The sequence below is a fragment of the Diorhabda carinulata genome, chromosome 11, assembly GCF_026250575.1.
Source record: "Diorhabda carinulata isolate Delta chromosome 11, icDioCari1.1, whole genome shotgun sequence".
Lineage (NCBI taxonomy): Eukaryota > Metazoa > Arthropoda > Insecta > Coleoptera > Chrysomelidae > Diorhabda > Diorhabda carinulata.
This window is the reverse complement of record NC_079470.1, coordinates 5,761,470-5,784,752: the sequence shown is the minus strand read 5'-3', so window position 1 is coordinate 5,784,752 and position 23,283 is coordinate 5,761,470. Positions and strand designations below refer to the sequence as shown.

Sequence of the window (23,283 nt, the reverse complement as noted above, 5' to 3'; positions counted from 1 at the left end):
TTTACTTTTTTTATCGGAGCTTATCTTTTCGCTCGAATTAAAATATTTTTTTTATTATTTGTTTATAAATAATTGAATTATTATAATCGACCGTTTAATGAGAGAATTTTTACATATTCCAAAGCACAATTTTAGCCCCAAACTAATACGTGGTGCCAAAAAACTAAAAAAATATGATTATCATCTTTCGGAGCTGCGAAAATATCCAATTTTATTGAAATTGAACAACCACCATATAACCTTAATCTAATCCCTTGGATTTTGTACTTTTTTTGCAGCTACAGTTGGATCTACATAAGAATAAGACAAATTCAAGTTAAATCCATCCACAAACAGATAAAAAAAACTACCCCTTCGTTATTATGAACGAACACGAAATTCTAAAGGGACGGAATCGATTATTTTGAAATCCATTTGGAATCGAGAGATTTCAGTCAAAAATTCTGAAGATGATAACTGCTTTCATTCAAATCGTAGATTCAATAGATTCACCCCGTATAACATCGCTAGTAGATTTTATTATATTTTATATATGAACTAGAAGTTTTAGTCACGAAATTTTTCTATATTTTAACATATTTAATTTGAAATTAACTAAAAAAGTTAACTGTTAACTTTTAAATTCAATAATTTTGATTTACCTATTCAGTTGTTACATAAATTGATTAATAATAAACATATTGAAAGAAAATGGAAAAATTCCCTGAATAAATTAGAAAAATCCACTTTGTACATCATCGCAGTGATTAATAACAATTACCAACGATTGACATTTGAGTTTCGCAAAATTTGATTTGAGTTTTGGGGTTTCATTTTATATATGAATGAGACATAACGTGATTTAATGTTTAAATAATTTCTTGTTGCAAAAATGGAAATATTCGCTTAATCATAATCGCCATTATGACATATATTTCTTCAGGTTCGCGTATATATACAGAGTGTCCCACGACTGTATAGGGCAAAATACTTGTAGCAAAATTCTATAAATTTACAGAAATCATTTAATATCTGGATAACGGTGAGGTTTAGGTATGGGAAAGTATAAAAGGATTTGCCTTATTTTTCACCCCTGAATGCATTAAAATAGAAAAAACCGGGTGGTTCTATTTTTAAAAAAAGAGAAATTTGATTTTTATGAAGTTAAATTTTGAACACTTTTTATACACACCCTGTATAAAATAAAAAATTTTTCAGCATACATTTGAATACGTCTGATCTTACTAAAAGCAACCTAATAGAAACCATTTCCATATTTTTAAGGATATTTTCGCAAAAAAATAAATTATAAGAGTCTGCAACGGTCAAATTTTTTACAAAAAAGTTAATTACTCGAAAAATATAAATTTTCCGGAAAAAGTTTTCGGACAAAAGTAGACTAAAATTTCACATAGATTTCAAAAATTTATTAATATATTAATATATTCAAAATAACAAAGTTACAGTCGACTTCCGGTACAACCGGAAGTCGGCCATCTTTGAAAATATTCTAGTTAAAAAGATCGTATCTGAAAACCCGAACGTAGAAACTTTCATGATTATACCATAAGTATTTTGTCATATACAGATAGTTTTAACTAATCGTGGGACACCCTGTATAAATTTGACAGCTGTCAGTATTTTCAGTAAAGCCGCCTTCGTGTTGTCATATTTTCAATAATTCTAAAGAACGAAAAAGAAGAAATCGAATGCCACTTATAAATTAATAATTTTTTAAGTGATAAATACGTTTTTGAGGTGAATCATAAAATCATGATTCATCGCCGTAATTTTTTTCGATGAATTAACCTAAAACAGCTGTACTTGTAATCCAATTACCTTTTTAGTCACTAAAACAATACAAGAGGCCGAAGAAAATTTTTAATTACACTTTAATTTGTCTTTAAATTGACATAGTAAATAGATTGTTACAGAAATTATAGTACAGTCAATCTAGATCGAACATTATAGTCCAAGAGCCCCAACCAAAAAAGTAGGTTCTGAAAACAACATAAACAACAATGTAAATCCAAGTTGACGTCACGGAAGGGGCTTCACTTCAGCCGCCATCTTGAAAAACATGTTTTATCAAATATCTCGCGAACCGCGTATCGTACGACAAAAATTGTTAATATCATTATTGTAGATAATAATATTTGCCATCTTTTTTATTTGAAACTTTTTTTTGTATAACGCATAAGTTTTCAATTATAGCGCTCCAAACTTTTTCCAATATGGTTTTTGCTAAATATTTAGTTAATGGTCAATGATAACTTTAAAAATGGTGGTAACTAAATTGTAGAACATGAAATTTTCTATCAATTTCATCAAAAACTTTTTTCCATAGCATTTATAGTTTAGGAGCTATTACGCTGTAAATCAGATTATCATTTTTAATATTACAATATATTATAATTTACAAAATAAAATAATACTGTACAATATAAACTAGCATAATACAAGCCTAACGTTAATTAATAATAATAATATTAAGAATAACAATAACAATTCTTACGATGCTAAATATTTAGCAAAAACTATATTGAAAAAACTTTGGAACGCTATAATTAAAAACCTATGCGTTATACAAAAAAAAGTTTCAAATAAAAAAGATGTAAAATTATATTATCTACAATAATGATTTGTATAATTTTCCTCCCACGATGTGCGGTTCGCGAAATATTTGATAAAACGTGTTTTTCAAGATGGCGGCTGAAGTGAAGCCCCTCCATGACGCCCACTTGGATTTACATTCAGGAGACACCCCTGAACATATTTAGAAAAAATTATGAGTTAATTATGATTCAAATGTTTGGAAACTAACCTTGATCAAGTTCATTGTTGATCGAGTCGTAGACATATGGTAGAATCACTTCCGCCTTGATAGCGATCAGTTTGTCTATGGTTTTTTCAACTTCAACTTTCTGTATTCCCCTCGTATGTCTGTCTACCATTAAGTTAATATCATGGGCAAATTATCGCGCAAAAAAATAATGAAAACTAGAGGATTTTGTATATCATGTTTTAAATTTGATATTTCCATCGAAAATTGAACGCGACGTTCAGAAATTTTGATCTGACATTCGTCCTAAATTGGGATTTGCAATCTAACTGACCTAGGAACAAAGGTTTTTTTCAAAATATTCTCCATTAATCATCTTAAAACAGTGTTCAAATTTACTTCCAACAGAAATTGAGCAAATTTTTTTTTGGTCTAAACAAATGACGGTTTTGCATACCACGCAGATATAACCATCATCGCAAATTGCATTCCACGTGGATGAATTATCCAAAAACACTTCACAAACATTTCAAGACCACAAAAACGTATACTTAGAAACAGTTTTCAATCCTCCCAGATTCGATCATCATCGGATTATTGTTCACACATTTGGAGATTGACTCCCAAGCATACCCCAAGGATACTGACTATGTTTTATCAATAATACCACTACAAAAGCTCTTCCTTGAGCATAATCCCACCTAGAGCAGTATTTGGAAGACATGGTTCATGAAAATCGAGTTCGCCTGTAGACCCCAAGACGTCTGCAGGATCAACTACCAAGGCATTACTTCCTGAAGCTGAATATCAGTATCCACAGACATCTCCACACTCTCAGTGAGTTTGCTTTTACATAAAAAAAGCTCTAGTGCTGAATTTAGGAGTGAAGAATGTTAAAAAATTTGTTAGATCATTTATTTTCACGTGGTTAATGGTACAGCTGGTACTAGGTTTTAGAAAAATCGGTGACAAGCTCTCGTCACGAAATTCACAAAAAAAAACTAACATATCGTTTACCAAGAAGACTAGACAGTAGTTTGAAGGTTTGGCTACAGTTTTATCCCAAGTAGCTTGACTTTGATTAACATCATGTCATAATAAAATTGTCCAATGATAAATGATGCGAAAATTTTTTATTCGAACGTATTTGAACGAATTTGAATTCAATTAAGACGTTGTCGTTTCTAAGAAACTGTATAATGAATAAATAATTACCATAATGTTGTGAAGTAAAAAATATTCTATTATAAAAACTAGCAATAAACATCATAACTTTTCTTCTGGTTGTACAAACCTTGAATTTGTTTAAATAAAGTGAACGCTTTAATTTTGAATTGTTAAATATTGTTATAGATAATTTTCTCGTGACAGACTGATTGATTATTATGTAGTAACTACGAAAGTGAGTTTATATGAATTGAGAAAAAAAATCAATTAACGATGTAATAGTCCGGGAAAATTAGGAAAACGACATCAATTATTTAATCCATAAATTCAAACAACAGTTTTGAGTACCCGGTATCTATTTAGGTTTTCCTCGTAAAAAAAATTGTGAACATCAAATTAGTAGTAAATTTTGTGCTCTATCTTATAATGGAATGAGATTTTTGAAAAAATTTTGTGTAGACGAGATATCAAATTATTTATAAATTCGGATGAAGCTTGTAAGCACAGCTTTAGCCACCGATTTCTCTTTTATTTTTGCTCGTACGAAAAAAATTGTCAACATCAAATTTGTAGTAAATTTTTTGCTCTATCACATAATGGAATGAGATTTTTGAAAAAATTTTGTGTAGACGAGATATCAAATTATTTATAAATTCGGATGAAGCTTGTAAGCACAGCTTTAGCCACCGATTTCTCTTTTATTTTTGCTCGTACGAAAAAAATTGTCAACATCAAATTTGTAGTAAATTTTTTGCTCTATCACATTATGTAATAAGACTTTAAAAAAGAATTCTTGGAGATGAGATATCAAATTATTTATAAATTCGGATGAAGCTTGTAAGCACAGCTTTAGCCACCGATTTCTCTTTTATTTTTGCTCGTACGAAAAAAATTGTCAACATCAAATTTGTAGTAAATTTTTTGCTCTATCACATTATGTAATAAGACTTTAAAAAAGAATTCTTGGAGATGAGATATCAAATTATTTATAAATTCGGATGAAGCTTGTAAGCACAGCTTTAGCCACCGATTTCTCTTTTATTTTTGCTCGTACGAAAAAAATTGTTAACATCAAATTTTTAGTAAATTTTATGCTCTATCACATAATGGAATGAGATTTTTGAAAAAAATTTGTGTAGACGAGATATCAAATTATTTATAAATTCGGATGAAACTTGTAAGCACAGCTTTAGCCACCGATTTCTCTTTTATTTTTGCTCGTACGAAAAAAATTGTCAACATCAAATTTGTAGTAAATTTTTTGCTCTCTCACATTATGTAATAATACTTTAAAAAAGAATTCTTGGAGATGAGATATCAAATTATTTATAAATTCGGATGAAGCTTGTAAGCACAGCTTTAGCCACCGATTTCTCTTTTATTTTTGCTCGTACGAAAAAAATTGTCAACATCAAATTTGTAGTAAATTTTTTGCTCTCTCACATTATGTAATAATACTTTAAAAAAGAATTCTTGGAGATGAGATATCAAATGATTTATAAATTCGGACAGAGTTTGTAAGCACAGATTTATAATATAATTTGTATAGCTGATTTTCTGTTCCATTGAAGAGCTTTACAGACCTCAAGAAATATTTGAATCAACCATTTAATTGGTACATTCTCAATACCTCTCCAAATTAATGAAATCATTTCGAAAAATAAAATCAAACTTCAAATTATCTTGAGCTTTATTTATAATCAATCAAAATTGATCAAAATGACTTTTCTGTTGCAAAAACGGTTCTTAGGAATAGAAACGGAATTTACATTGTGGAAATACCTCGTATTAATATTGAACGAGAAAAGCACGCGTGACATCAAGTATTTAAGATGTCTTCTTATTAGTCCGGTCAATATAGATATTTAAAAAAGCAAAAAGACAAATTTTGTTGGAAACATTGGGCTTTTTCTCGAAAACGGTATTTTTTATCAAACCATACTTCAAACGAAAGTTGTAGATCTTTAAATTCTCTACAAAAATAGCCCTAATGATTTTTTTCTAAGAGTTACGATTCTTGAGATATCAGATTCATATACTTAAAAGTCTACTTCAACAGTCATGTCTTCTTCGATTTCTTCTTATTTCTTCTTCGTCTTCTTCCTCTTGCTGGATGTTTATAAATATATTTTATTGCTGCTCAAATTATGATGACATCTGCGTCATTTTGAGCTTGTTTCACTGCAATATTCGCTGTTAATTCATGCTTTATATGTCATGTATCATATCATGTATAATGTGACTCTCAACATCGCCATATCTCAGGAATGATAACTCTTAACAAAAAAATTATTGGAGTCATTTTTGTAGAGAATTTCAAGATCTATTATGTTAGTTCGAAGTTTTTTTTATAAAAATTACCGTTTTCGAGAAAAAGCCCAAACTCTCCAACAACATTTGTCTTTCCAGGATTTTTTGTTATTTTTAATATCCATATTGACCGGACTAATAAAAGGACATCTTAAATAATTGAAGCGACGTGTGCTTGAAGTTTTTTTAGTGAAACTTACTTAAATTTCGAGAAAAATCGAAAAAACCTCAAATTACGACCCTTTTTAGCCGGAATAACTTTTGTACCACACATAGATTCGATGGGGATTATTCAAAACTTTATTTGTAATAATTAACCCAAGCTCTTCACTAATATTTAGCTTTCCGGGAGCTTTTTTTTTGTTTGGCCACTATTTTTTTGTCTAAATTAACCGGACTATATACATTTCGTCCGAATTCGGGAGAACTATATCTCAATATAGTAAAAAAGTTAACCCCAATGCAAATTCACTAAAAATCGTGCTGTCAAATTGGCGTGTGACAATTTAGCTGTCAAATTAGCGTGTGACAATTTAGCTGTCAAATTGGCGTATGATTATTGAACATATAGTTGTAGATAGTGTTTCCATGTTTCGTGGAACGGTTTTGAATATTTTGGTTCCAGTACGAAATAAGAATTGATGTCGATTAAATTTATGTAATATCAAGCACGACTGGAATATAATCTTTCAAATTCAACTATAGTTTTTGGCTTTTTTATTGAGGTATAATTGGTATCCTAAAACACGTTAATATGGATTTTTATAGTCGATATTAAGCAACTTAATAAGATAAAAACTGAAACGTATAATTCAAAAAAAAAAAATTACGAGTTTATTTAAAAAAAACGCTGAAAGGGACTAATAATTTTTATATAATTTTCATAGTTTTCGTATTTTAAATTTTATAATTACGGTAATCAATCAAAACGTAAAAGTATGTAATTAAAAAATTTGAATTTCAAATTTTCGAGAATTAATAATAGTTGGTTTGATTTTAGACATATTAACATATTTTTAAAAGTCACCAACCTCGTTTCTTGTTGAAATATCAACACCTACGGCCTTTTTTATTCATCTAAATAAATAAAAATCTAATAATAATTAGATCATAAATATACGAGAGACGTTCATAATATAAGACCACAATTTATTTTCCAGATATTTTTACAACTTTTTTTCACCCTTTTTAAAATTTTTTTGGATGCAAACTTTTTTCATACAAAAATTTCGTCATAAAACTAAATAATTAATAATCTAACAGTGCAAAATCTGGAATAAACGCTGGATGTGACTTGTACCGTAATTTTATGTGATTTAACATTGTCTTACTCTAAGTGAATCCTCTTTCAGTAACTGTCTTCTATATACCTCCGCCGGTAGCTCTACCAACTGAAATTATTCATAATTATATAAACCGGTTCGGTTTAGTCTCATCAGCAGCGGGTAACTCGCACTGAATCGAAACACCTTCTTTCCAGTTTAGATTTTTTATTTACCAGAACTCATAGTGAAATGTGTGGTATTTTATTGATTTATCATATCAAAATGAGTTTTAACTCGTTAGAATCTGAAGAAAATGTTATCCAAGAACAAATATAACCAATAATGATGCATTCAGAATATATTAATATTTTTCGGCGATAATCCCTAATCATCATAACATTTATCTTAAATCTGCAGCCTCTCAAAATCTGAGAACGTAAAAAAATCGCTGAGAACCAGTTCTGAAGTATACGGTGGATCAGGAAGCAATTAGAAGCTTAATGTTCGCCATTTTGTCATGATTATCATTGATTTCTGATACGGTGCATTATCTTGATAAAACAGCACTTTCTTCTTCTTCTTTCTACGCGATTCCATTCTTCAAATATGGCAATAGTGGTACGTAATGGACGCTGTTTATGGTTTTACCTTTCATACCATGATTATCCCATACTATTGATGCCATAACCTCACCAGCCGACTTCTGCATCTCCACGCTTTGTTTATCAAGCCAATACGAAAGCTGCTCTACTGAAAATATTCACAGCTGTCAAATCAGAACGAGACGAGTTATACAGGGTGTCCAACGACGAGTTAAAACTATCTGTATCTGGCAAAATACTTATAGTAGAATCATGAAAAGTTCTACGTTTAGGTTTTCGGATACGATCTTTTTAACTAAAATATTTTCAAAGATGACCGACTTCCGGTACAACCGGAAGTCGACTGTAACTTTGTTATTTCAAATGGTACACCCTATATATTAATACATTTTTGAAACCTACGTGATTAATTTTTTTGTAAATAATTCGACTATTGCGGGACCTTTTAAATTATTTTTTTACGAAAGTATCCTTAAAGATATGAAAATAATTTTTATTGGGTTGCTTTAAGCAAGATCAGGCGTATGTGAATCTATTTTGAACAATTTTTCATTTTATACAGGATGTGTATAAAAAGTGTTCAAAGTTGGAATAGGATTAATAAATACAATTTCAATTGATTGACAAGATAAAGACAAATACTTTTTTATTCCTTAAAGCTTGTATCAACGTGTCAAAATAAAATTTAGACCACACCTGCGTCTTATTAAAATAGAAAAAACCGGGTGGTTCTATTTAAAAAAATAAAATAATTTAATATTTATGAAGTTAAACTTTGAACACTTTTTATACATACCCTGTATAAAATGAAAAATTGTTCAAAATAGATTTAAATACGTCTGACCTTGTTAGAAGCAACCGAATAGAAATCATTTTCATATCTTTAAGGGTATCCTCGTAAAAAAATAATTTATAAGGGTCTGCAACGGTTAAGTTTTTTTACAAAAAAATTAATAACTCGAAAAGTATGCATTTTTCAAAAAAATTTTTTAGACAAAAGTATACAAAAATTCTACGTAGATTCCAAAAATGTTATTTTGACCCCTTCGACACACCCTACCGTTCACGAAACGATCTATTTGTTCTGGACCAGACTGAACGAATCCAATGATGCATTTCAACAAAAGTTGATCCAATCGAGTGCAATTGAATGCGTCCTGCTTAAGTACATCGATCGTATCCACTTGTTTTTCAATTTCTTTTCATTATATAAGAAAAGTAAACATCATTTTAATTAACATTACATATAAATATAAAAACTACACGTCCATAGTTTGGAATTGATTCCTTTTAACTGTTTCCTATTTTTTGTTTTCGATTTCCAGTCCTGTAGGTTTTCCGTCATCTCTGCGTACTATCTTTTCCTCGGACTTTCTGTCTCGTTCATTTTCATAATTTGTTTTTGCTCTAAAATCTAATATCTTATGTATGTGACCCAACCCGCTGTATTCTTTTGGATCTAATCTTCCTCAATTCGACTTTTCCAAATAAATTCTATATTTTAGTTTTTCCCACGTTATGTCTTCGTCTCCATCGTCACCGTCGTCCTCGATAAGCACCCCAGGATATATACAAGTCGCTTTTTCATTCAATTGTATCAAAAATCTTCTAGTTGCTTATTTCCTTTGAGGTTTGGAACTTGTTTTAATGTCCATGTCTTATTTAAACAAACCCACGTACTATCCATTCTAATATTATATTAAACAACGATGTTTTAACCCCTTATTGGACTGGAAATATATTGACATTCTTTGTTTTGTCTTTATTGTCGTTTTTGTATAAACAAGTGTCATTTTGGTAAAGTTTATCAACTTGTTTGGTACGTTAAAATTATCCATAATGTCGTACAATCATTTCTGTTGAAGGTATCGTGAATTTAATTGAAATATATGATGAATTCATAACCTAACATTAACTAAGTAAATTAGTTTGTGAAATAATTAATTTGTGAGTTAAAATCGCTTGTTGTGTAAATAAGAAAAAATTCGTGTTGAAGTCCCGCCTCTGGTGATCGTATAAACTGCTAATAATCTCGTATAATTTTACTTGAACGGTCAAAACTCCACCTAAACATTTTAAATACTGTAATCTGCCAATCTGAAATGAGCTTTTTCCGAACGAGACTTGATGTCGAATGTTAATATTAGCATTTAAATCGATTCCAGCTACCGAGTTTTCAGTATCTCGACGCGTATATAGAATACGATAAATCACCAATAAAACAGTGTTTCGGCCTTTTCTTTTTTGTACAGAATAAATTCGCTTGCCAAGAATTAATGCGTTCGAACTAGGATTCTAGACGAATGAAAATAAATATACAAAGAAAAAAATTAACGAGATCTGGCTGTTAAATAACGAAACTGGGTAACGAAAAAGGGTTTTTTACACTCATCCAAGCCGTACTGGAAGTCTTCTTCGGTGAGGACCTTCGGGAGCTCTCCATCGACTCAAATCGACCCGGTGACGCAAGAGCTTTTAATCAGGAGTCAAATTTTTAGGCGCTAACTTCCCGCAGACTTTTGTCATGCTTAAAATTGTTTTAAGCGTTTCTTTATTGGTGTTAACAACCTTGATAATCATCGGGATGCTTATTCGACAATCTACACGCACAATTTGCTTGATTTTGGTCACTGTTTCCGGAGTTGACGGCGACCTGGTGCTGGTGATGTTCAGTGCTGTCTCGGCCTTCACTACATCACTTAAAACATAAATAAACTATTAAGTCAACATCTTCTACGCGTTCAAATCAAATATTTTGAAAGTACCTCGATCGGAATGAGAAATACTTGTAAACACTTCATAAAACTTACTTGAAAGGTTGGAAGATGGATACACAAATTTCTAGTGAGAAAAATCATTTGTTTCATATAAATAAATGTTCAACGTACCAAAAAATTTAGAAATAACCAAAAAATTATTTCCGTTACTGTTATTTTTGCGTAGTTAATCCTGCTAAAGGACACAAAGGCAATAATACAAAACCTATCAAATATCCTTCATCTTTGACTCCAATTTCTCATAGCCTACAACCTCTCAATCAAGTCTAATTTAGAGTTCGAATAAAAATATTAAACATAGAAAATTTGTACCGTTGCAAAAATTTCCAAAAGCTCGATAAACTTTGATTAGTTGACAAGAGCTTTTGAAGGAATTGAATTTGCTTAACGATGTCAAAATAACAGACCTGTCGACATTGTTTATCAAAAAATATTGTTTGAAGCAACTGGTATGCTATGTGTTCATAGTGAGTAGCGTTTATTTATTGGAATGATTCATCGCAGCCAATAAATTCTTCACCAAGTGTTTATAACGAGAGCTCTAACGATGAAGGTACAATTTATGATTTTTTTTTCTGAATAATAAATTTCAAAATCTTGATCGTCGTCGTGTTCGCGACGCATTCGTTGCAAGCCGCTCGCAAACCGTTTGAAAAGACTATAAGAACTCAACTTCTGAACCTAACCATGTGTTTTTATTCACATCAAACTACGGGCATTTGAGACAAAGTTTGAACGAATATGAGAGAAAATATTTCAAACTTTTATTCACTATTATTTTTGATTTTACAAAAATGTTGCATTACTAACAATTTTTTTTTGTCCACAGGAATGACAGTTTACATATGTTGTCGACTATGGCCACTGTCACTTCTGGCCTCATATCACCAAATTCCTTCGGTCTGAATTCTGGTGAGTCAATCAAACATCTAATAATTCATTTTAGACAAGATTTAATTCGTGTAAAAAAAAAGATTGTACAACCTAACAAAGCACGATACACGTTCTAAAATATTTGTTGGTGGAGCTGAAGCAACTGATGGAAACTTCGTGTGTCTTTAATACTTTACTGGATCTAAAGTAAGCAGCCGATTCTGCTTCTTAATAGAGGCGTTAGTCCAATGTCTTCTACCATGCAATTTAACGTCCCCGAATTGAAGAATCGGTGCCAATGAAGATCGAATTTCAGTTTCCAGTATTTTTTCTTTATATCACGGGGTTCAGAATTACTTCTAAAGCTGTTTTAGCGTTTGTTTTCATAATATAGAAGATGCGAAATCACAATCGACCAAAAACGACTATTGAAGATCAAAAGCAGCACTTGGAGTTGTACAATGTTAATTATGTGGAACAAAATTTTTTGAGTGCTGTATATGGGCGACCTAGTGGACTGTACGTAATAAATCAACTTCATAACGTGGAGAATTGCATCACAAAACCTAACCAATAAAAAGATCAACTCGCTATGTAAATTTCACCAACACAAATTTACTGTCATTTACCAATCGTGAAGCTAGTAATGGATAATTTGTCATTACTGTCAATTGTCAAGAAAAAACAGTCAAATGTCAAGATAAATAAATATCAACTTTGATAGTCCGAGTGCTCATTTCATAATATCTGGCAATTTATGTTTAAAAGAGCCATTGAAGTTTCAGATTTTATGATTTTAGAGAAAACTTTAGTAGTTTTTACAAGAAAATCGAATTTTATGACTAATAATAACAATTTAATACCTAGGAAAATGATTATTTATCAAGTAATCGGAATACAACAGCGAAAAAATCAAAAATTGAAAAACAGTTTGAAGAAAAACAAAGAACAGTTAAAGACATCGAAGAAGATGTTTGAAATTGGTACATTTGAGTGTTTAAACAAGGTACAACAAAACGTCGCACTATACAGGATAAAACTTTGGTTCTTTCTATGTACAAAAGAAGTTTTCTCAATTGAAATGACTTATTATAGTTTAATCATTTTACTATTATAGTGATGTGATATTCTTTGTATCAATATTGTTAATTTTTGACTTATATTGATGGACAGATCGATTTGGAACTTATAAAACGTTAATAGACGAGTAAAACGTACCTGCCTATGAGAGCGTTTGGCTTAAACAGGATACCAGACGTGAACTGATCCATTTTTTATCAAATTCGTTTTTTTTCTAGAGTTTCAAACAAAAACCACAAAGAAAAATAAACAATAGAAAAATAAACATCTCAATTCTAAAGTATCTTTATAAATAATAATTGTAGTCAGAATCGTCTGAACTAGAGTCAAAATTTGATTGAATTATGAAAGGTTTTAAAGAGACATTTAGACATTTAATAACGCGAAGCAATTCTTTTTGTGTTGGGCCTTTTTTACCATCGGCTTCGAAAATCCCTAAACACCCAAGTTTGCATTTATTTTTAAGGCATATTCTGTGGCTAACACTACAGGGTTATTCTAAATGATGGACCCAAGTACAAATGCTACATGAATAATTTTTATACCAACGAAAAGAGGAAGTTTCAAAGTTTTTTTCAATGTATTGAAAGTGTAAGTAACCGCAGATCGTTCAGAGTCGGAACTTTCCATGCATTTGGTTGGGGTATTCAAAGTTTTCTACTTGTTTCATTGGTAGACTGCGTAAAAAACTGTCTTCTATCCGTTTGACATCATCTTCTGACACACACGATTGGTTTTACACACAGTCAATTTAAATTGATTAAACCAACGATTAATGCCTTTTTCTATTTGTGGGTTTAATACCAAATTCAGCACGAAATGTCCTCAGCACTACAATTTGCGAACTCAATAACACAGAACACCTCGTGTTGTACAGTCGCCATCTTATTCACAACTGACAGTGTCATAAAATGGCGGTCTATTGCCGCGATAACTGTAGCGGCCATTTCTAGAACCATCACCGCCTGTTTACACTTGTAATATATCAAAAAAAAACTTTGAAACTTCCCCTTTTCATTGGTGTAAAAATTATTCATGTAGCTAAATAAGAATTTTGTAAAAATGGGTCTATCTTTTAGAATAACCCTGTACAATCACTTATAGTATAAAATCGTGGGAAAACTTCATATTTGAAAAGGAAAAAAATTGTTTTCTACGAAGATAATACATCGTGTAACAAATTAATGAAAATTGCATGAATTAGGCTTCAAATCGCTTCCGTATCCAGCGTATACTCCAGATTTGGATCCCCGGTGACTTTTTAGTCTTCTCGGACATCAATATGTTCCCGATGTTTCGATCATTATTGTTTTTAGTTGTGTTATCAATTTTATATGTTTGATATTTTGTTTTTGTTCATTTTTTTCTTTAGCTCCGTCCACGATTTTTGCTAATTGATTATTTTTTTGTTGAAAGTTGATAAAACGCCCAAAAACAAAACGTCAAATATTTTCCCGATATTCTACATTTGTCGACGTTCTCAGAACTAAAAATTTTAATTGTGGACAGTCCGCTTCCCCAAATTCTTGCAAGTTTTTATTAAATTTTGTTAAAACCATGCACGTTCACTCGATTCGTATTCATCCAAAGAAATATTTAGACAAAAACCATTGCAGACTCAAATGAATTTTTGACAAATGAAAAACAAAAAAAAAATTTAAACGACTAGTCCGGAGAATTCGACTTTTGTTCTCTACCATATTTCGGTTGTTTTGGGCATAAATGTAAGATGTATATACAGATACGCAGAGACGTACTTAATATTTTTAAAAATAAATAATTCCAATTTAAAATTTGTAAATTATAATTAATTTGATAAACTATATATTTTTAATCGTAAATAACTATAATTTTTTATAATTTGAAGTAACTTGAATTTTCTCTTATATTTTAAGGTAATTTTATAATTTTGCGGATTCCTCGTTTTTTGGTTCTAGAAAATCGAAAAATCGTCCGATTTCGATGATTTTTTTGTTAAAATCTTCGTTTTTACGGCGGATTTATAAAAAAAATCTGGGAATTATCCCACCTGATGTTTTCTTATAGTTTTATGACTTTAAATGTGATCATAAACGCACTTAATCGGATATAATCGTTCATAACTTTTTTACAAAATATCGAACGCAGCTCCAATATTTTTTTTGTTAATTTACACAAAAAAACGAATATTTTGGAAAAAAGAAATTCGAAAAATGTTTGTTAATTAATTTTTTATCTCTAACTTTTAGTACCTTAGTAAGATAACAGTTTTTTTAATGGTGAAAATTTTCAATTTTTCAAAATTTACTTTTAATATTGTAAACTCGATTACTATAAATGATTTTTAGAATGTTTTTGTTCATAAAACTTTCATAATTACTTAATAAAAAAGGTACAAATGATTATATGTAAGAAAACGTCAATTTTGATAAAAATTATTATTATTTTTTAACGTAAAAACATAATAAACATTTTTTGTACAAATTTTTTATAAATTTTTTCGTTTTTTTGTGTAGATTATGAAAAAAATATAACAACTCCATTTGATTATTTGGAAAAAAGTTATCAACAATTATATGTGAACGAGTGCATTTTCATAAATATTTAAAGCCCTAAAATCAACAAAACTTTCAATTCTTTTTATTCCCATAATTTTTTTCGTAAATTCTCTGTAAAAACGAATATTTTAAAAAAAAATTCATCGAAATCGGACAATTTTTCGATTTCCTATAACCAAAAAACGAGGGAACCGCGAAAGTACAAAATTACCAAATTTTCATTCCAAAACTGGGGTCCAAAATTTTTTTGTTTTTGTTGTTTAAAGTGAGTTATAACTTTCTATTTTTATTTAATCCTTATGAGAATGATGAATGTTTTTGTTTACTTAATAAAAAAGGTACAAACGATAAATGTAAAAAAACGTCAATTTTGATCAAAATTGTCATTATTTTTTAATGTAAAAACATAATAAATCAACATTTTTTATAAATTTTTTATAAATTTGTTCGTTTTTTTGTGTAGATTATGAAAAAAAATATAACAACTTCATTAAATTATTTGTAAAAAAGTTATTAACAATTATATGTAAACGAATGCATTTTCATCAACATTTAAAGTCCTAAAACCAATAAATCTTTTAATTTTATCTCATTCTCATTATTTTTTTCGTAAATCCTCTGTTAGAACGAAGATTTAAAAAAAATTCATCGAAATAGGATAATTTTTTCGATTTTCTGGAGCCAAAAAACGAGGGGGCATCAAAAATATAAAATTACCAATTTTCATTCTAAAATTGATGTCCAAAATTTTGTTGTTTAAAGTGAGTTATAACTTTCCATTTTGATTTAACCCTTAAATGAGTGATTTAGAATTTTCAAATTTAAAGAAAATTACGTTTTGCTCTCTGTAGGTAGCTGTAATTTTCAAAAACCTCTTAACTATTTATCAATAACATTTTTCCGAATATTGAATGACCCATTAAACTTTTTTCGATATTTCGTGAAAACCAAAACATATTTTTACAAAATAAAGTTTTTTTCCGGCACTAAAACGAGCTTCATATTTGTCTACTTCACGAATTGAAAGAAATTCGTTTAACACAAACAATCAACGATATGCACTTTGAACGAAATGATGAAAACTAATAAAAAATGGATAATACAGTTCAAAAAAGATCATGGAGCAAACACGCTGAACCAGCACCACATCGAAAGTCAAAAAACATCAAAAAAAACCTCATGCTGTCAATTTGGTGGGATATCAAAGATGTAGTGTTTTTCGAGCTATTTCCAACGAACCAAACGATCAATTCTGATGTTTACTGTCAAAGATTAATAAAACTGGATGAAGCAATCAATGAAAAACGACCAAAATTAGTTCAAAGTTCCGCCAAGGCCTCACAAATCTCGTGGGAAACTCTTGGAGTTTAGCTGGGAAGTGCTGCCACATCCCTCGTACATCCCTGATCTAGTACCATCTGATTACAATTTATTTCGAAGTTTACACAGTTCCTTGAATGGCCAAACCTTCAATTGCACCTGGTTCAGTTTTTTGCTTATAAGGACCAGAATTTACTTTCTATAATAATGAAAATATTCAAAGTAAAAGCAAATTTGGAATTCTTACATTAGATATAAACAATATGAAGATACCTGGGCACCTGGTCGCTCTGATGAAGGTTATATAAATTTTGTTGTTAAATTTTTTATAAAATTCAATTACGAACGATCCAAATTTGTTTTTGGATACGCAAATCTTGATTTTTAACTCTGTTAATAGACCATAGTGATAAATATGTGTTACAATTATAGAAATTGGCACCAAGAAATGTATTGTTCAACGGCGATGGTAATTTATTTTAATACCAACAGATAGGAAAATGCAAGTTTTAATAGCATTCTCTTTTATTAGACCGAATTAACTTTCCAAAACAACTGCCAAAAAGTTCGTGTATCTATTATATTTAATTTGATGTTGCATAGTTTCGTAAATGAAAAAGTATCTTCGGAAAAAACCCACAGTTACAGTTTTCAATAAAAGATTACTACTTACACAAAACTACTGGGAAGTCTTAACAAAAATATAAAAACCAACGCATAAATCACGCCAAATAATAAACCAAGGACTCCCTTTCAACAAAAAAAAAAACGAAATCGGATTAATTCGTATCGTACGTTAGGACTTGGTCCTCTGTTTGCATCAATGGTTGCCTAGCTGCAAAATGTGATGATGAAGACGTCTCACGACATCCTGGATGTTAAATATCTCCCTTATTCGATCAGCGAGAAGTGGCTGGTGCGCTGAACATGATTCAGTTACCAAGAAACTGGTGATTCACATCAATGGCTCGGTGGTTTTCGCTCAAGATCGATTCCGAGAAGAGTGAGAAGTGTGAGTGTCTGGACAGTCAGAAGAAGACTAAAATCAGCTAATCTTGAGTCAAAAAAACCAGCTACTGGTCCAAAATTAACCCCAGACCGAATACGACTGGGGAACTGGTAAAAATAGAAGTTTCTTTTCCATTTGATATGTTTGTCTCCATCAAAACTATAATTAAATAACAACACAGACCTCTCTTTATAAACCTAATGGTTTTAAGATGCTGAAATAAAAAAATAGAATAGAAATTACGGAGTTTTTGATGGAAACTTCCATATTTCATCGAATTAGGAAGCTACGAGTGAATATCAAGACTAAAAATACGATGAATTTTTCTCAGATTGCCAAGAAGTTGTGGGGAATGTCTTAGTTTTTACTCATTCGTGGACTTTGTTCAAAAATGGATACTAAATTGGACGAGTTTTTTATAAATCCCCATCTTGAAACACTACAACTTTTCATTTATCTTTAAAACGTTCTGGTACAGTCCATGATATTTTTTCAATATTTTAATAACATTCCTTTTTTTCCCAAAAGTCCTAAATGGGTTTTTCTAATTAGATAATAATTAATTCTGTAATTTCCTGCTGCTATATTTCAAGGTTAAAGGTTTCTTCAAGGTTAGTAGAAAATAGTTTAGGTTAGGTTCCACAAAATCAGGCTTGGTTCACTCGGAGATTTTAATTTTCTTCATTTTGTAAGCTTTTGTCACTTTTTTTAACAAATTTATTTTTCTACGTTGTGAGCCGAGTCCGGTTCTGTCTAAAAATCGATTTTAATCGATCTAATTTTGATTTACGTGAATAATTTGATGATTCAGACGATAAAGACGAAATATTAAACGAACCACTAGTCGAAAATATTTACAAAACTGTTAAAAAAGTAAAAAATCGAATTATGTGTGAAGTTTCTTAATTTTTCAATCTTTTTTTAAAACAAATATTTCATTTATTTTTCTACGTTGTGAGCCGACTCCGGTTCTGTCTAAAAATCGATTTTAATCGATCTAATTCTGATTTACGTGAATAATTTGATGATTCAGACGATAAAGACGAAATATTGAACGAACCACTAGTCGAAAATATTTACAAAACTGTTAAAAAAGTAAAAAAATCGAATTATGTCTGAAGTTTCTTAATTTTTCAATCTTTTTTTAAAACAAATATTTCATTTATTTTTCTACGTTGTGAGCCGAGTCCGGTTCTGTCTAAAAATCGATTTTAATCGATCTAATTCTGATTTACGTGAATAATTTGATGATTCAGACGATAAAGACGAAATATTAAACGAACCACTAGTCGAAAATATTTACAAAACTGTTGAAAAAGTGAAAAAAATCGAATTATGTCTAAAGTTTCTTGATTTTTCAATCTTTGTTTGAAACATATATTTCATTTATTTTTCTACTTTGTGAGCCGAATCCGGTTCTGTCTAAAAATCGATTTTAATCGATCTAATTCTGATTTACGTGAATAATTTGATGATTCAGACGATAAAGACGAAATATTGAACGAACCACTAGTCGAAAATATTTACAAAACTGTTAAAAAAGTAAAAAAATCGAATTATGTCTGAAGTTTCTTAATTTTTCAATCTTTTTTTAAAACAAATATTTCATTTATTTTTCTACGTTGTGAGCCGAGTCCGGTTCTGTCTAAAAATCGATTTTAATCGATCTAATTCTGATTTACGTGAATAATTTGATGATTCAGACGATAAAGACGAAATATTAAACAAACCACTAGTCGAAAATATTTACAAAACTGTTAAAAAAGTAAAAAAATCGAATTATGTCTGAAGTTTCTTAATTTTTCAATCTTTGTTTGAAACATATATTTCATTTATTTTTCTACGTTGTGAGCCGAATCCGGTTCTGTCTAAAAATCGATTTTAATCGATCTAATTCTGATTTACATGAATAATTTGATGATTTAGACGATAAAGACGAAATATTAAACAAACCACTAGTCGAAAATATTTACAAAACTGTTAAAAAAGTAAAAAAATCGAATTATGTCTGAAGTTTCTTAATTTTTCAATCTTTGTTTGAAACATATATTTCATTTATTTTTCTACGTTGTGAGCCGAATCCGGTTCTGTCTAAAAATCGATTTTAATCGATCTAATTTTGATTTACGTGAATAATTTGATGATTCAGACGATAAAGACGAAATATTAAACGAACCACTAGTCGAAAATATTTACAAAACTGTTGAAAAAGTGAAAAAAATCGAATTATGTCTAAAGTTTCTTGATTTTTCAATCTTTGTTTGAAACATATATTTCATTTATTTTTCTACGTTGTGAGCCGAATCCGGTTCTGTCTAAAAATCGATTTTAATCGATCTAATTCTGATTTACGTGAATAATTTGATGATTCAGACGATAAAGACGAAATATTGAACGAACCACTAGTCGAAAATATTTACAAAACTGTTAAAAAAGTAAAAAAATCGAATTATGTCTGAAGTTTCTTAATTTTTCAATCTTTTTTTAAAACAAATATTTCATTTATTTTTCTACGTTGTGAGCCGAGTCCGGTTCTGTCTAAAAATCGATTTTAATCGATCTAATTCTGATTTACGTGAATAATTTGATGATTCAGACGATAAAGACGAAATATTAAACAAACCACTAGTCGAAAATATTTACAAAACTGTTAAAAAAGTAAAAAAATCGAATTATGTCTGAAGTTTCTTAATTTTTCAATCTTTGTTTGAAACATATATTTCATTTATTTTTCTACGTTGTGAGCCGAATCCGGTTCTGTCTAAAAATCGATTTTAATCGATCTAATTCTGATTTACATGAATAATTTGATGATTTAGACGATAAAGACGAAATATTAAACAAACCACTAGTCGAAAATATTTACAAAACTGTTAAAAAAGTAAAAAAATCGAATTATGTCTGAAGTTTCTTAATTTTTCAATCTTTGTTTGAAACATATATTTCATTTATTTTTCTACGTTGTGAGCCGAATCCGGTTCTGTCTAAAAATCGATTTTAATCGATCTAATTCTGATTTACGTGAATAATTTGATGATTCAGACGATAAAGACGAAATATTAAACGAACCACTAGTCGAAAATATTTACAAAACTGTTAAAAAAGTAAAAAAATCGAATTATGTCTGAAGTTTCTTAATTATTCAATCTTTGTTTGAAACATATATTTCATTTATTTTTCTACGTTGTGAGCCGAATCCGGTTCTGTCTAAAAATCGATTTTAATCGATCTAATTCTGATTTACGTGAATAATTTGATGATTCAGACGATAAAGACGAAATATTGAACGAACCACTAGTCGAAAATATTTACAAAACTGTTAAAAAAGTAAAAAAATCGAGTTATGTCTGAAGTTTCTTAATTTTTCAATCTTTTTTTAAAACAAATATTTCATTTATTTTTCTACGTTGTGAGCCGAGTCCGGTTCTGTCTAAAAATCGATTTTAATCGATCTAATTCTGATTTACGTGAATAATTTGATGATTCAGACGATAAAGACGAAATATTAAACAAACCACTAGTCGAAAATATTTACAAAACTGTTAAAAAAGTAAAAAAATCGAATTATGTCTGAAGTTTCTTAATTTTTCAATCTTTGTTTGAAACATATATTTCATTTATTTTTCTACGTTGTGATCCGAATCCGGTTCTGTCTAAAAATCGATTTTAATCGATCTAATTCTGATTTACATGAATAATTTGATGATTTAGACGATAAAGACGAAATATTAAACGAACCACTAGTCGAAAATATTTACAAAACTGTTAAAAAAGTAAAAAAATCGAATTATGTCTGAAGTTTCTTAATTATTCAATCTTTGTTTGAAACATATATTTCATTTATTTTTCTACGTTGTGAGCCGAATCCGGTTCTGTCTAAAAATCGATTTTAATCGATCTAATTCTGATTTACGTGAATAATTTGATGATTCAGACGATAAAGACGAAATATTAAACGAACCACTAGTTGAAAATATTTACAAAACTGTTAAAAAAGTAAAAAAATCGAATTATGTCTGAAGTTTCTTAATTATTCAATCTTTTTTTAAAACAAATATTTCATTTATTTTTCTACGTTGTGAGCCGAGTCCGGTTCTGTCTAAAAATCGATTTTAATCGATCTAATTCTGATTTACATGAATAATTTGATGATTTAGACGATAAAGACGAAATATTAAACGAACCACTAGTCGAAAATATTTACAAAACTGTTAAAAAAGTAAAAAAATCGAATTATGTCTAAAGTTTCTTGATTTTTCAGTCTTATTTTAAAACAAATATTTCATTTATTTTTCTATGTTGTGAGCCGAGTCCGGTTCTATCTAAAAATCGATTTTAATCAATCTAATTTTGATTTACGTGGATAATTTGATGATTCTGATGATCAAGACAAAGTATAAAACGAACCACTAGTCGAAAATATTTACAAAACTGTTAAAAAAGTAAAAAAATCGAATTATGTCTGAAGTTTCTTAATTTTTCAATCTTTTTTTAAAACAAATATTTCATTTATTTTTCTACGTTGTGAGCCGAGTCCGGTTCTGTCTAAAAATCGATTTTAATCGATCTAATTCTGATTTACATGAATAATTTGATGATTTAGACGATAAAGACGAAATATTAAACGAACCACTAGTCGAAAATATTTACAAAACTGTTAAAAAAGTAAAAAAATCGAATTATGTCTGAAGTTTCTTAATTTTTCAATCTTTGTTTGAAACAAATATTTCATTTATTTTTCTACGTTGTGAGCCGAGTCCGGTTCTGTCTAAAAATCGATTTTAATCGATCTAATTCTGATTTACGTGAATAATTTGATGATTCAGACGATAAAGACGAAATATTAAACGAACCACTAGTCGAAAATATTTACAAAACTGTTAAAAAAGTAAAAAAATCGAATTGTCTGAAGTTTCTTAATTTTTCAATCTTTGTTTGAAACATAAATTTCATTTATTTTTCTACGTTGTGAGCCGAATCCGGTTCTGTCTAAAAATCGATTTTAATCGATCTAATTCTGATTTACGTGAATAATTTGATGATTCAGACGATAAAGACGAAATATTAAACGAACCACTAGTCGAAAATATTTACAAAACTGTTAAAAAAGTAAAAAAATCGAATTATGTCTGAAGTTTCTTAATTATTCAATCTTTGTTTGAAACATATATTTCATTTATTTTTCTACGTTGTGAGCCGAATCCGGTTCTGTCTAAAAATCGATTTTAATCGATCTAATTCTGATTTACGTGAATAATTTGATGATTCAGACGATAAAGACGAAATATTAAACGAACCACTAGTTGAAAATATTTACAAAACTGTTAAAAAAGTAAAAAAATCGAATTATGTCTGAAGTTTCTTAATTATTCAATCTTTTTTTAAAACAAATATTTCATTTATTTTTCTACGTTGTGAGCCGAGTCCGGTTCTGTCTAAAAATCGATTTTAATCGATCTAATTCTGATTTACATGAATAATTTGATGATTTAGACGATAAAGACGAAATATTAAACGAACCACTAGTCGAAAATATTTACAAAACTGTTAAAAAAGTAAAAAAATCGAATTATGTCTAAAGT

General features: G+C 29.5%; 1 protein-coding gene across 2 annotated transcripts in view; it reads left to right on the top strand.

Annotated features, from left to right (window-relative positions):
- The window catches only part of LOC130899338 (zinc finger protein castor homolog 1), a 158,336-nt gene that overhangs the window by 30,183 nt on the left and 104,870 nt on the right, over window positions 1–23,283 (top strand). For both annotated transcript variants that reach the window (XM_057809217.1, XM_057809216.1), the window contains exon 2: window positions 11,712–11,794. In XM_057809217.1, the coding sequence (XP_057665200.1) occupies window positions 11,728–11,794 (67 nt within the window). In that variant the 5' untranslated portion in view covers window positions 11,712–11,727. The remainder of the gene's footprint in view (window positions 1–11,711; window positions 11,795–23,283) is intronic.